We start from the raw sequence: 15,143 nt of genomic DNA, 5'->3' as shown, positions 1-15,143 counted from the left end.
GATTTATTTTAAAAATTCTGAATTTACCTGAATCCAAGACAAGTTTTCCCCTCGAAGTGCTTTAATGTCAAATCAGGGGGTTGTCTGAAATTCAGAGTCCCCTCCAAGTAATTAAAAGTATAACCTATACAGTCATCTCTTGCCAACTGTGAGGGTTCCATTCCTGGAAAAACCCTCACGGTTGGCTAATTCATGGTAGATGAGCCATTGGTTTCAATGGCAAACGGGGTTAGGGGAATTGCAGTCACGAAGCGACTTAAAACAAGGTAAAATGGAGCATTGGTTCACTTACTGTGAAGGCTTCTTCCAGTTGCTGGGGTCAAGGACTTGATCTTAGTGAATTTCCCAAAATTAGTCCCACCAATGATGCCACCTGTCTTTTCAATGTGCTGGGCCTAAGTCCTTTCTCAAGAACCTCCTGGAGAAATTGTAATAGATGGTTGATATTTGATTGCCCGAGAAACACTGTGAGGCGAGTCTCATGATCAGTGAGACTCACTGTAAGGGGGTTTGTGGTGGTGGGGGAGTCTGCCTGGAGCAAAGCAGGACTGTACGGACTGGGGTGGGGTCATCCCCTTCAGACTCGAGGCTTCTTTCTTTCAGCTAATTAGCCTAGTCCTGCCTTGGAGCACATGAAGGGGATAACCCAGCGAGATGTCCTTGACCTCAGCAACCAAGAATATTGAAAGAATCACTCCCAACCCCCCAAATGACCCTGTGACCCCTGACCATCTCGCTCAGTATTGTCTACACAGACTGGCAGCGGCGTCTCCAAGTTTGCAGGCAGGGATCTCTCTCAGCCCTATCTTGGAGATGCCAGGGAAAGAACTTGGAACGTATGTGCTCTTCCCAGAGAAGCTCCATCCCCTGAGGTGAATATCTTACAGTGCTCACACTTCTAGTCTCCCTTTCATATGCAACCAGGGTTGACCTTGCTTAGCTAAGGGGACAAGTCATGCTTGATACCACAAGACCCTTGTTTGTCGCCACAAATTGAGCCAGTGGCAACCACAAATGGATCTCCCAAGATGATCTTAACAAGCGGTGGGGTTGATGAAGAAGGCGGCACTCTCTTAAATACCTCAGACCCAAGCCGTTTAGGGCTTTATAGGTAATAATCAACACTGTATTTCACCTGGAAACTTATTGGCAGCCAGTATAGTTCTTTTAATATAGGTGTAATATGATCTGTTTAGGCAACCCCAGAAACCTACCTGGCTGCTGCATTCTGTACTAACTGCAGTTTCCAAACTGCGTACAAAGGCAGCCCAATGTAGAGTGCATTGCATCAGTCAAGCCTGGATGTTACCAGCATATGCACCACTGCTTTATGGTCATTTGTCTCCAGAAATGGACGTAGCTGGCAAATCAGCCAAAGATGATAAAAGCACTCCTGGCCACTGCCTCAACCTGGGAAATCACGGAGAGGTTTGGGTCCAGAAGTACTCCCAGACTACATACCTGCTCTTTCTGGGGGAATGCAACCCTGTCCAGAACAGGCAGATCTAAACCACTTCCTATGTCTTGACCTCCCACAATAAGTACCTCTCTGCAGGAGGGACACTTCAACGCCAGGTGCATGATTTAAGTAGCATTGAGAATGGAGAGATGATAATAAATTGCTGAAGGGTAGTGGGGCTTGCCCCAAAGTAGTATTAAATTAGGCTTAACACATGCAGCCCCCAGTGACAATCTATAGAAAGAAAGGAGACACTTGCATTGTAAGCTAGGTTTCATTAAAGCTTTTATTTTTTGCCAAGGATTCAGTATAAAAATATTTTTTCTGAACATTTTTAAAGTGCTAAGACTAGATCCACTCAGTTCAAATGGGTATTTTTAAAAATAGTACAAAATCTAGGTCAATTAAAATATGTACTTAAAGGTTTTGTGTAAAACTGCAGGTGTAGTTAACATTTCTGTGCAGTAAAAATGTGTATTAATCAAAGCAGTCTAAATAGCCAAGAGGCCAACTATATAACGATCATTATGTGTGTACATGCGTAAAAAGGCAGATTGCAAACAAATATTTATGTGCAAGTAAATCCCATTTAGACTGAATTAACTCAATTGGCTCTGGGACTAGAGTAACTTTAAAGTGATCACTATGTAAAAATCAACATGACCCGTAAGATTTATCTGTGAAGGAAGGGGGAAGGGAGACAAAAACTAAATATTCTCAAAAAGAAGGCCCCTACAAAGATCCCATGATACTTTTTAATTCTAGGGGAACAGGTTCACATTTGTGTTGATAAGACTAAGAGTGCAATCCACTGGGAGTTCTGCAGTACAATGAAATGAAAGGGAGCTGTGCAAAGAGTACAATCACGGTCTCACCCTGGTCCCATTTATGTCTATGGGGCTTGTGCAGGAGAATGACCCAGGGGATTCATCCTAAGTGTGGACAACTTCACCATATCCTCAAACAAAACAAAACAAAAAAAGATTAACTGTTCACAAGAAAAGGGCACTATTTACCCCACCTTCAAGCAGCTGCCATTGCAAACTATTTTTCAAGGAAGGAAAACCGCAAAAGGAGAGAGAGAGTGTGAGTGAGTCACTTTTAACACAGTGATGCTCCTGGAAGAATTACAAGAATATGCAAGGGAAAAGAAAGTGCACAAGGTGTCTGCTCAAAATGTGAAGAGCACTTTGTGTGCCTTTTAATGAAACATGTGCACAGTTGCACAAGAGCACTCTTGCGCAAATGCAAGAATTGTGCAAAGGCAGTTGCACATTGGAAGACCACTGGAAATAATGGCTGTTCATCACGCATTTGTGCAATTATTGCGTTTGCACAAGAACACTCTTGTGCAACTGTGCACGTGTTTCATTAAAAGGCACACAGAATGTTGTGGTTTGTCAGCCACTAAACCCATCTAACAAATCTGTCCCTCATAACTCGACAGATAAAAGGAAGACCCTCACAGCTTAGTGAGAGGATAATAAAACATGCCTAATTTTGAATTCTTCAAGACCACTCACACTTGGAACCATATTATGGAATAAAGCATATATGTTTTGGCCTAGACTTGCAGAGGTTCCTACTAGTCCCCTTATTTATTCTCATTGGAACTATTTTTTTACTTGCAGTTAAACATTGCTCTATTTATATACTGATTCAAGCCTAAGTTTCTAGCTTGCCACAAATATAAAAATATTTTCTAAGCCTGAAACTATTTACAGGTTGCTTGAACAAAAGCAAACATGTTTTCGTTTGGTATGACAGTATGCAATCCAAAAGTCTTGCTTTTCATGGCATTCTGGTTACAGCTTCTCAAATGGGAACAAGTGTTTTGCTTCTCCTTTCTTTTCCCTTTTGCTCTTTCTTATTCTTTTTTCTCTTTCACTCTGTTTTTCTGCTTGTCGATTCTGGGGCCAGGAAACAGCTGTGGACCCTGCTGGAGTCTCTGAACTTGGTCCTTCCTCATCAGAGGAGAACCCAGCTCCTTTTTCTGGCATGGCTGGCTCATTCTGGAAAAGAAGGGTTGAAATGTTAACTGACACTGTGGATAGGACTTCTTTTGGGATGCAACAATTCCTTTGGATTAGCAACATCAAGGCTTTGCAGCCTGTTGCACATAAACAGAAGTCCAATGGGTAGATGACAACCTTAAGCAATCCTACCTTTTACAGTCCAGTCAGATAAAGCGAGAAAATAAACTGATTTTATATCCAATGTGCAACCAACACGTAGACAACTTACTAATGCAAACCAGTCCTAAGGCAAGCAGTATCACAGGGCCACTGCAGTTATTTGAAATCAGTCTCTATGTAAGAAGAAGAGGGCGCTCCATTATCATTTTAATTATAGCACTGGAAAAATACGGAACACTCTTTCCAACATAGGAAGCTGTAGCATCTGAAGTGTCTCTTTGCTGAAATGTGATTGTCTGTACATATATACAGATTTGTGCAAAAGGGCCATCATTATTTTGCTTTTAAAAAGTAGTTGAAGTACATGTGCACTCACTCTCTCTCTCCTCTGGGCTCTTCCAGAGGGTGATATATTCCAACTTCAACACAAATTAGGATGGCAGAGGGGGAAAATCCATATGATACTCAAGGCTGTTCAATAATATTCTTAGTGCAATATGTAGAAATCCATGGGGGGGTGGCTGGAGTTTTTTCAGGTTAGAACAAATCAAGTTTGAAAAAAGTATGGCTTTTTCATGGATTGCCACAGATTGTGCTAAGAACATCACACAACATCCTTATTTATTTATTTTACCCCCAAGGCCTGCTATGCTGCCTCATCGTGGCGGGGGTGGGTGTTCATGGGAGGAATGAGCGAAGTACGCCGGGAGGTATACTCCCAGTAGGGTCACCCAAAGCGCAAAGGTCATCCCAGCTGCCCAGCTAAAGCAAGCAGGCACCTATATTGGGCAGCAGTGATACAGCAATGTGCTGGAGGCGGATGATCACTTCAGTGACAACGACAAAGGCATCATTTCATACTGTGTGGGAGAAGGCAATGGTAAATCACTCCTGTATTTTACCAAGAAAACCACATGGACAGACAAAATAGAATGATTGTCGATGTAATGCCAGAGGATGGGCCCCTCAGGTCAGATGGTACTCAACATGCTACTAATGAAGAGCTGAGGATCTCTCAGAGTACCGATGGTGTTTATGACACCGTTAGATTAAAGCCTTTTGGACGTCTAGCAGCTGATGTTGCCGTGCGGGAAAAGAAAAACTGATGCTGCAAGGACAGAATTACAATGGGAACATCGAATGTAAAAAGCATGAATATGGGAAAGCTCGACACCGTGAAAGATGAAATGAATCTACTATAGATTAACATCTTTGGCATCAGTGAATTAAAATGGGACACTTTCAGTCAGGAAATCATACCGTTTACTACTCAGGACACGAAAACCAAAGAAGGAACGGTGTTGCTTTCATAGTCAGGAAGGATATAGCAATTACAATACTTGGGTACAATGTGGTCAGTGACCGACTAATATTAATTAGATTTCATGGGCAACCCTTTAACATGACAGTTCTTCAAGTCTATGCCCCAATGTCTGATGTAGAAGAAGAGGAAGTTGATGAGTTTTACGCTCAAGTCCAGTCTGAAATTGAGAGAACATGCAAGCAAGATGTGATGCTGGTGGTTGGAGACTGGAATGCCAACGTTGGAAAAGGTAAGGAGGAAAAAAACAGTATGGCCTAGGAAACAGAAACAAAGCAGAACGAATTATTAGTTTCTGCCAAGCCAATGGTCTCTTCATTGCTAACACATTCTTCAAACAACCAAAGCAACGCCTATACACATGGACATCACCGGATGGAATACAGAGAAATCAAATTGATTACATTATTGGTGCAAGGAGGTGGAAGAGCTCAGTTATAACAACAAAGACATGGCTGGGGCCTACTGTGGAACAGATCACAAACTGCTCATGTGCAAGTTCCAAGTCAAGCTAAAGCAGAAAAACAAAGCTATCCAGCTTCCACGATATGATCTTGAGAATGTTCTCACCATTTTCAAGGAGAACATCAGGAACCACTTGGAAGTTCTGAACTTTATTGATAGAAGAAAGCAAAATTGATGTCAGAACAGATAGTGGAAATTGCCAAGAAGAGGAGAGAAGCCAAAGTCAAGAAAGATAAAGGCCTCAAGAAGGAACTTAATAGGGAATTTCAGAAAGCTTTTAGAAGAGACAAGGAGCAGTACTACAATGACATCTGTAAAGACCTTGAGGATGGAAATAGATACGGGAAAAGAAGGCAAGTTTTCCAAAAGGTCTCTGAACTCAGAGGGAGGTTCCAACCTTGAATTGGTATGTTAAGGGATGCCAAAGGACAGATAGTGACTGATTCAGAGAAGATCAAACAGAGATGGAAGGAATATACTGAAAATCTGTAGAGCAGGGCTGTCAACATCCAGGATACTCTAGAAGATATTCCCTACTTGCAAGAACCTCTAGTACGAGAAGATGAAGTTAGATCAGCGCTCCAGTCATTACCATGTCAGAAGGCTACAGAAATTGATGGAATAGCTACAGAAATATGGCAGGCAACAGAAGAAGAATCAGTCAAGGCTCTACTCAAACTATGCCAACAAGTTTGAAGAACGACACAGTGGCCAACAGACTGGAAAAGGTCAGTCTACATACCCAAACCAAAGAAAGGAGACTTAACAGATTGTGCAAACTATAGCACAATATCCTTAATTTCACATGCTAGCAAAATAATGCTCAGGATCATCCAACACAGATTAGAGTGTGGAAAGGGTTTCAGAAAAGGCCGGGGAACAGAAGACATAATTACTGATGCACACTGGATAATTGAGAAAGCCAAAGAATACCAGGAAGAAGTCAATATGTGATTTATTGTCTACAGAAAAGTCTTTGATTGCATCGACCATGTCAAGTTGTGGAATATCCTTAGGAAAATGGGCATCCCAGAACACCTCATTGTTCTCATGAGGAACCTATACACAGGACAGGAAGCCACAGTCCAGACGGAACATGGTGAAACAGACTGGTTCCAGATCAGCAAAGGGGTAAGACAAGGCTGTACACTTTCTCCCTCTTTATTCAATTTATATCCTGAACATAAACTGAGAGAAGCTAGATTGGAAGAAGATGAACATGGTTTTAAAGTTGCCAGAAGAAACATCAATAACCTGTGCTATGCTGATGACACCACCCTGATAGTGGAAAATGAGGATGATCTGCAAGCTCTAGTAATGAAAGTCAAGGAGCACAGTGAAAAAAATGGGACTACGGTTAAATGTAAAGACTAAACTAATGACAACGGGTACAGCAACCAGTTTCAGAATTGACACTGAAGACACTGAAGTGGTGGATAGCTTCTGCCTTTTAGGATCAATATTGGAAAGGATATTTAGATGCTGTGACGTGTCTACACCTACAAAGATTAGAATTGTTCGGACAAAGGTTTTTCCCATGACACTCTATGGATGCGAAAGCTGGACTTTGAAGAAGCAAGACAAAAAAAGCATTGACGTTTTTGAACTTTGGTGCTGAAGAAGACTTTTGAGGATACCATGGACAGCCAGGAAAACAAACAAATGAATCATAGAACAAATCAATCCAAAATTTTAACTCGAGGCACAAATGACCAGGCTCAATCTATCATACTGTGGACACAGTATGCGAAGATCCAGCTCCCTTGAGAAGTCCATAATGCTGGGAAAATTTGAAGGAAAGAGAAGATTACGACCAGCAGCAAGGTGGATGGACTCGATGATGACAGCAATGAATGCATCACTGAGAGACCTTAAAAGGCCAAGTTGAAGACAGATCATCCTGGAGAGAATCTATCTAGGTGGTTGCTACGAGTCAACACTGACTTGACGGCATATAATAAATCAATTAATCAATCAATCAAATTTTTATACTGCATTTCATTAAAAAAAATCTCAAGGCAGATTACAAAACATTTAAAACAATATAACACTATAAAAATTACACAATATTAAAATAGAATATACAAATACAAATCTAATTTTAAAAGTTTTTTTCAAAACATACACAATATAACCATAAGAGACAGCAGCAGCAACAAAAAAACTCATCTAAAAGCCTGCGTAAAAAGCCAAGATTTCACTTGCTTTCTAAAAACTGTAATGGAGACTGAGGAGCAGATGCCCACTGGGAGAGCATTCCAAAGTCTGGGGACAATAATTGAGATCATTGAACAATTTGTGGATTTCTCTTAATTTTTGCTGAAGTTGGAATATATCAACATCTGGAAGAGGCCTCTCTCCCTCTCCTCCCCTCCTCTTCAGAATTAAATGTAGGCTCCCCAATGCTCAATTTGTTCTTTCTAGCAGGAAAAACACTGGTACAGCAATATTTATTACCTTAGCAGAATAGCGTGTTTTCAGCCTCTCTTTAATCAGAAGACCTTTCGTTAACAATTTCCAGTTTCCCAGCACTTTCTTCTCCCGCTTCTGTTTTTAAAGATTCACACAAAATTAGAACACACAATCCAATAATTGTAGGTCCAACATTTTACAGCATATGTAAAATAGAATGCCATCAACCCACAAAGAAGAACAGACATACTAAAGATAAACAATATCGGGGCTATAATTTTTATATTTTGTTCAATGTGATCATATGGGAAACATGGAAATACAGCATGGTTTTAAAACTCAGAATTCCAATTTCATATGCAAAGCTTTCCCCAACATAAGAGTCAACACGGAAGTTTGAAAACTCCATACGTTCACTGGAGCACAGCTTGAGAAGAAAAACTTAGACCTGCCTCACAGACCCTTCTGTGCATCTTGTCCCATTGGTGACCCACAATAAGGCCTTCTTGGTGGTAGGGTCCTGACTCTGGATTATTCTCCCAGGCAAGCTGGATGTTCGTGTCTTTCAAGCACCAGGGTGAAAACATTTTTATTTACTCACCCTTTAGACTTTCAGTTTTATAAATACCACTTTTACCTAACTGTTAGTTTTATTACAGCTCTCATTTCATGTAATATTAGTATTGTTGTTTTAATATCTGCACTTTGTGTTAGCTGCCAGGAGACAATTGTCTGAAGAACATGGTATAAATCCTTTAAATAAACAAAATGGAGCATTGGTTCACTGACCATGAAGGCTTCTTGCTGCTGGAGCCGAGGACATCTCTGATTGGGTTATCCTTCCTATGTGCTCCCAGGCAGGACTAATTAAAAAGTGCTACTAGCCTTAAGAGCCCAGGATGGATAACCCCGCCCAGTTCTTTTAGGCCAAATGTGCAAGTAGCACTGAACATAATAACTATAAAACAGTTAACAGATTAATATAAAGGAAAACTAGAAAATTCCCACAGCGTCATTGGAAAAATATTTGTACCTTTCAGTACCTCCTGGTTTCCCGTGGAGTAGGCCAGGACACCTGGGAGGGCTGAGATGTCCTCAGCTCCAACAGCAAGAAGAAGCCTTCACGGTAAGTGAACCAATGCTCCGTTCTCTGCTGCCTGGAGCCGAAGACATCTCTGATTGGGACATACCACAGCTCTGGCCATAACACTCTCTGGTAGGGAGTGTCCTTGCCTACTCCGGGGGTAGAACCTGTTGAAGCACCCTGTGACCAAATGCAGCCTGAGAGGAGGAATATAAGTCAATCTTGTAGTGCTTTGTGAATGTTGATGGCGCCTTCCAAGTAGCCGCCCTACATATTTCATATACAGGTGCATTCACTGAAAAAGCAGCAGATGTGGCCACTGCTCTGGTAGAGTGTGCCAGAATATGTTCTGGAGATTGTAGGTATAGTGACTCATAGTCTAGAGAAATGCAAGCATGTATCCATCTGGCAATAGTAGGTGCTGATGCTTGATTTCCCATGGAAGCAGGAAGAAAACTAACGACCAGGGCTTCCGTCCTTCTAAAGTCCTCTGCACGTCTCAAATACATTTTGAGACATCTGCGTACGTCCACCTTGTGCCACTCTCATTCCTTTGTGTGTACTGGTCTAGGGCAGAACAAGGGTAATATGACATCCTGTGAGTGATGGTAAGCCGAAGACACCTTTGACCTGATGATGGGATCCGGTATCAGTCGGACCGAGTCAGCTGGAAAAAATGCAGAGGTTCTCATGCCTTGACAAAACATGTAGTTCGGAGATCCTACGTGCAGAAGTTATCACTATCAAAAAGGCCGTCTTGTATGATAAGATTCTCAGAGGTATGGACCTTATTGGTTCAAAAGGCACACCCTGAAGCACTCGGAGAACAGTGTGAAAGCTCCAAGATGGAAAGTGATGGACCACCATGGGTGAGAGCAGGGCTGCCCCACACCAGAACCTTTTAATATGGGGATGGTTCATTAGCCTGTTTTTGGAAATCCCCAATATGATTCCTGTCAGTGATGCAGCCTGTCTCTTCAGTGTGTTCCCCTTGAGCCCTTTGTCCAGTCCTTCTTGGAAGAATGCTAGAAGATCTTTAATCGTTGCTGCACCGCGAGGTATCGAGTGCCTGGCTGACCATCGCAGAAAAGCTCTCCACATGTATTGATAGATGTGTTTGGTGGAATCTCTTGTGGAGGCCAACACTGCGGTGAGTACACTGTTTAAATAGCCATAGTTACTCAATATTCCCTGTTCAGTCTCCAGGCAGCTAGCTGTAACCAGCCTGGATCGTGATGTTCGACAGGACCTTGATGAAGTAAGTCTATTGACACCGGCAGAAACCATGGTTCCTGTGTGGCCATGTGGTACAGTTCTGAAAACCATGGCCTCCTGGGCCAGTATGGAGCTACCAGGATGACTGGGGCTCTGAGCTGATGAACTCTGCGAAGGAATCTTGTCAGGAGCAGTGTTGGTAGGAATGAGTAGAGAAGCTCCAAGGGCCATTCAGCTGACAGCGCGTCCACTACCTCCGCTTGTGGACAGAGGAAGCGGGTGCAGAACCTGGGCAGCTGTGTGTTGAGAGTCGACGCAAACATGTTGACCCATGGTCTCCCGAAGCATTGTGTGATCCTCTGGAAGATCCTCTTGTTGAGTGCCCACTCACCTGGTCTTGACTTAGCCAGTCAGCGATCGACTTGAGGTTCCCTTGGACATGGTGAGCCATGACTGATGCGAGATTATTCTCCGCCCAAGACATGATCAGCGCTGTTTCCACTTGGAGTGATCTCGACCTGGTCCCTCCTTGCCTGTTTATGTTGGCCTTCGCAGTCGTGTTGTCTGTTCTGAATAACATGTTGAATATCATGTCCTGGAATGCCAGTAGTGCCAGACGAATGGCCTGCAGCTCTAACCAATTGATGCTGTGTATTGATTCTGTTGTGCACCAACGTCCCTGGGCTGCTCTGCATAGACAATGGGCCCCCCAGCTGGTCTTGCTGGCACCAGTCGTGATGATGACTCAAGGTGGATTGTGAAATTCCCTTCCCTGATGAATACTGGCATCTACCACCCACCACTAGAGTGACCCTAGAGTCTGTTGTGGAACGATAGTGTAATGTTGATCTTCTTGGCTATTGAGTTCCTGAATTTGAAAAGAAACCACCGAAGGACCCTCAAGTAGAATCTGGCCCAAGGTACAGAATACAGAGTGGCCACCATTAAGCCGAGGAGTTGTGCTAAGGAGAGTAGCTTGGCCTCCCAAGCACAAAGTACCTCTGCTACTTCCTTTTTAATAATTTGCACCTGCTCTTCCGGCAAGTAGAGTCTGTCTCTGTGGGTATCTATTAGTACCCCAAGGTGCAAAATCTTGTATGACGGTATCAAATGGCTCTTTTCCTTGTTTATGAGGAACCCATGCTGTTCTAAGGTATGTAGAGCTAGCCAGAGGTCTCCTGATGCTGCAAGCATGGATGGGGACCTTAGAAGTAGATCGTCCAAATAAGAGACGTATTCCCTGAAGCCTCAGATGTGCGATCAGAGGCACCAGCACCTTGGTTAATATTCTTGGAGCTGAGGACAGTCCAAAAGGAAGGGCCTTGTACTGCTAATGCACCCTGCAGTATTTGAAGCGTAGCAGGTGCCAACTGTCAGGGTGTATTGGGACATGAAAGTATGCCTCCTTTAGGTCTATGGAAGCTAATATGTCTAGGTGTTGCGAGGCTTCCTTTATGGACCGAAGGGATTCCATGCAAAACCTGCGCTTTGGAACCCACCAGTTCAGGAACTTCAAATCCAGTACTGCCCTGAGTGATTTGTCCTTTTTTAGGACAGTGAATATGATTGAATAAATTCACTGACCCTGTTGATAGGGAGGAACCATCTCTATCGCACTTATGTCCATCAGATGCTGTATTGCGTTAGTAAGCCTATGTGTTTGATAGGACAATGTGAGCTTGTGTGGGTATAAACCTGTTGGGAGGGGTGGTTGTCAGCTCTACAGTGTATCCTGTAGCAACTGTTGTTAGTACCCACTGATCTGTGGTAGTTTCCTGCCATTTGTGTAGGTAAGTTGACAGCCAACCTCCCAGACCCCCTACAGGTAAGTCATTGTTGCTTCTGTGGTTTGGGTTGGTTTGAAAAACCCTGTCTATTTTGATTATACATTCTAGCCCCTCGTTGCCTGTTCCATTGGGGGCGGTAGTATCTATAATCTCTGTCCCTCTCCCGAAAGAAGGGTCGGAAATATCGAAAGGGCCAATACTGAAACTGAAAGGTCCTTCTGGGAGGACGACTTTCCTGCCGGCGTGGGGCTGGAAGTAGAGGCATGTCCATAAGTTTGTCCTTTGACTCCACCAGTTCCTCCTTGAGAGCCTCGTCCCCAAAGAGCTTTACCCCATCATAGGGCACTGCGGCCAGATTTGTCCTCGATGCCGCATCCACCGGCCAATGCTTCAGCCAAAAGTTACGCCATCCTACAACTGTTAACCATGGAAGCCCTAGAAGAAAACCTTATAGCATCTTGAGTTGCGTTGCCTGAGCTTTTTATATTTTAATGAGTTGATGTCTTAATCTATATATGTCCAATGGAGGATCCTGAATCACATCGTCTAACCACACCACCGAGGAACAGGACAACATGGATGCAGCTGCTGAGGCCCTAATCGACAGGGATGATGCCTCATTTGCCCTTCTAAATGAGGATTCTACATATATTTTATCATTTTGATCTTTAAGTGCTGATTCCCCATCCCTGGGTAGCAGTGCCCCATTTAAAAGGGCGACCACTGGTGCATCTGTAGGGGGCACCTTGAACATATCCTGTTGTTGCCTCCTGTTGAAATGAATAATATTTATTTGCCACTGCTACAGATTTTCAGTTAGAGGTAGCCAGTATCCATTCCTCCTTAACTGTGTCAGCGAAGAGTTCGGGTAAGAACAGAACCAGTTCTCTGTTCTTTTGTTTGGGAAAAACAAGTGTTCCCTTAGTGGGTACAACCAATTCAGTAGGGGGTTGAGGGCTGAAGACCCAAGGTATTACCAGCCCTGGACACAAGGGATACAAAGTCCTCCTGAGCAAATAAATGTTAGGATAATGTAGATGCTGGGTTTTCCTGGCCATCTGATCATTCCCCCTCCTCCTTGTCCAGTGTGTCCCATCCTGGATCCCCAGGTAGTGTCTCCACAGGTATAATAGGAAGATTAGTTGTTTCAGGTACAGCTCTTTGTATTATAATAGTAGGATCGAGTGCGCCTATATCAGGAGGCACGGGGAGCAAAGGCAAGGGGATACTAGGCGTAGGATTGGGGGATTCTCCACCAGACCCCTCAGCTGAACATACACACCCCTTCCATATTGGTAACAGCCTGCTGAGATGATTGATCATGTCTAGCTCCACTAGTGTGTTTTCTCTTGCGCCTTCCCTTTCTGGGTGCATGACTCTCAGATTCCTCAGAATCTTTAAGGACAATGCCAACGTTTCTCTAATCCAGTTTTGCCAGGTAGTGGGCACTTCCTGGGGAAGGCCGACACTTTGTAATGTTTGGGAGCTAATTCAAGTTCTGGCTAGCCGCAACAAGGAGGAATCTCACCGGTGCTGCAGTTGCTTCTCTCTGTCCCGAAGAAGCAGCCTCCGGTTCTTGATCCCTTGAAGTATGTGGTTCTCCTCGCTGAAGAGGCACGGCTTTGGATAGCGGTGGCTCCTGACGTTCCCACCAAAACTGCCGCACTGATGTTTGCAGAGCCGCTGGTGGTGGCAATGGCATGTACTTGCTCTCTGGAGTCCGGCAGCAGTGGGAGCGAGGCTGAAGCCTGGCCCACGCTGACTGGCTCCACTCTTCCCTGACCTCTAGTCGAGTGAGCTAGTACTGAAGGACCCAGTCTGGTGTCCTTCCCCATGTTCAGAGAGGGACCCGATCCAGCATCCCCCATATCTTCCTGGCCGCACTGCGCAGCCGTTAATGGCAGCAACACAACAAGCGACGATCCCGGGGCTCTAGTTGAGAGTGGGAAACCTGCTCTGCTCCTTCCCCTTGGCACTAAAATATGCCTAATAGCCTGACGGCGCTCCATAGCCATATAAAGGGGGGAAAGGATGGAAGAAGAGGTCTTTTTTGTTTGTTTTAAAACAGAGTTTGAAGATTAAAGGCAGGGAGAGAATGGAGATGGGGATAGTGGTGACAAACAAGAGAAAGAATGAAGATGGAAATAAAAACAATAATGCTATATAATATTTACGGAGAAGTTCTATGGAGATCTGCCTAGGAGCGCAACAGGACTAAAAGAACTGGGCGGTGTTATCCATCCTGGGCTCTTAAGGCTGGTAACACTTTTTAATTAGTCCTGCCTGGGAGCACATGGGGAGGATAATCAGAGCTGTCCTCAGCTCCAGGAAGCAGAGAACAACAAATATACATGTAGGAATCCATCTGGGCAGGAGATGCTACTGGAAACTGAAGACATTTACAATTCATTGGCTTTAAGTAGCTGCATTCCTCTCCAGTGTCACCAATAACTGGCAATCTTAATTCAATTCTAAGAAAAACCCAACACACTCAAAGTAATTCTCACCTCCTTTTCTTTCTTTTCCCTCTCTGCTTCTTCATTCTCCCAGGCTGCAACAAGCACCTCTTTGTACTCTTCACAGATTACATAACCTTCAGTGCTGGTGAGGAGAACACAATACACTGAACTGGAGCAATTTTATCTGATAAAAGAAGCCAAATAGCAATCTGGGTGCTGTTAGTGTGCTGAGGCAATGCTTAAAAAGCAAGAGGTAAAGATAGGCATCTGGAATAGAATGGCAACAAGACCATTCACACCATTTTCAGATTATCCTAGAAACTGAAATGCTGGCTGATAACATACCATGTGGTAATGCCCCTATTCAGTGGCATCCACTTTTACCTGAGGCCTACTTTTGATACAGTGCCACAGGACTAGGGGGACTGGCATTCAAATCCCTGCTCAACCATGTAGACCAAAGGGTCCCAACCTCTGGTACTCCAGATACAGCTCCCATCATCCCCGGCTACAATTTATTGTATCTGGGGATTATGGGAGTTGTAGTTCAACAACATCTGGAGTACTGAGGGTTGGGAACCCCTGATGTAGATCACTGAAGGACCTTGGGCTAGTCATTAAGTTTCAACCCAGCAGTCCTTAAAAAGGTGTACTATCAGGCTGTGTTCCCTCTAAGGCATATGTGCGTGCACACAAATTTTTTAAATCTCCACTCAGTTAATTTTAGATCCCGCTCAGGCTGAATCAGGAAGGCCCCACTCTGAATGCACATGTGCACACACCGCCTTGATACTGCTGCCCAGAAC

At 43.8% G+C, this 15,143-nt stretch overlaps 1 protein-coding gene across 7 annotated transcripts in view; it reads right to left on the bottom strand.

Annotated features, from left to right (window-relative positions):
- Positions 1–1,727: 1,727 nt before the first annotated feature.
- XPC (XPC complex subunit, DNA damage recognition and repair factor) overlaps positions 1,728–15,143 on the bottom strand; it is a 36,814-nt gene continuing 23,398 nt past the window's right edge. For all 7 annotated transcript variants that reach the window (XM_053296006.1, XM_053296009.1, XM_053296008.1 and 4 more), the window contains 3 exons: positions 14,386–14,479; positions 7,838–7,927; positions 1,728–3,471 (listed from right to left, as the gene is read on the bottom strand). In XM_053296006.1, the coding sequence (XP_053151981.1) occupies positions 3,265–3,471; positions 7,838–7,927; positions 14,386–14,479 (391 nt within the window). In that variant the 3' untranslated portion in view covers positions 1,728–3,264. The remainder of the gene's footprint in view (positions 3,472–7,837; positions 7,928–14,385; positions 14,480–15,143) is intronic.

This window comes from Hemicordylus capensis, chromosome 2 (assembly GCF_027244095.1).
Source record: "Hemicordylus capensis ecotype Gifberg chromosome 2, rHemCap1.1.pri, whole genome shotgun sequence".
Classification (NCBI taxonomy): Eukaryota; Metazoa; Chordata; class Lepidosauria; order Squamata; family Cordylidae; genus Hemicordylus; species Hemicordylus capensis.
Note: the sequence above shows the minus strand (reverse complement) of the source record. Positions and strands in the feature narration are given on the sequence as shown.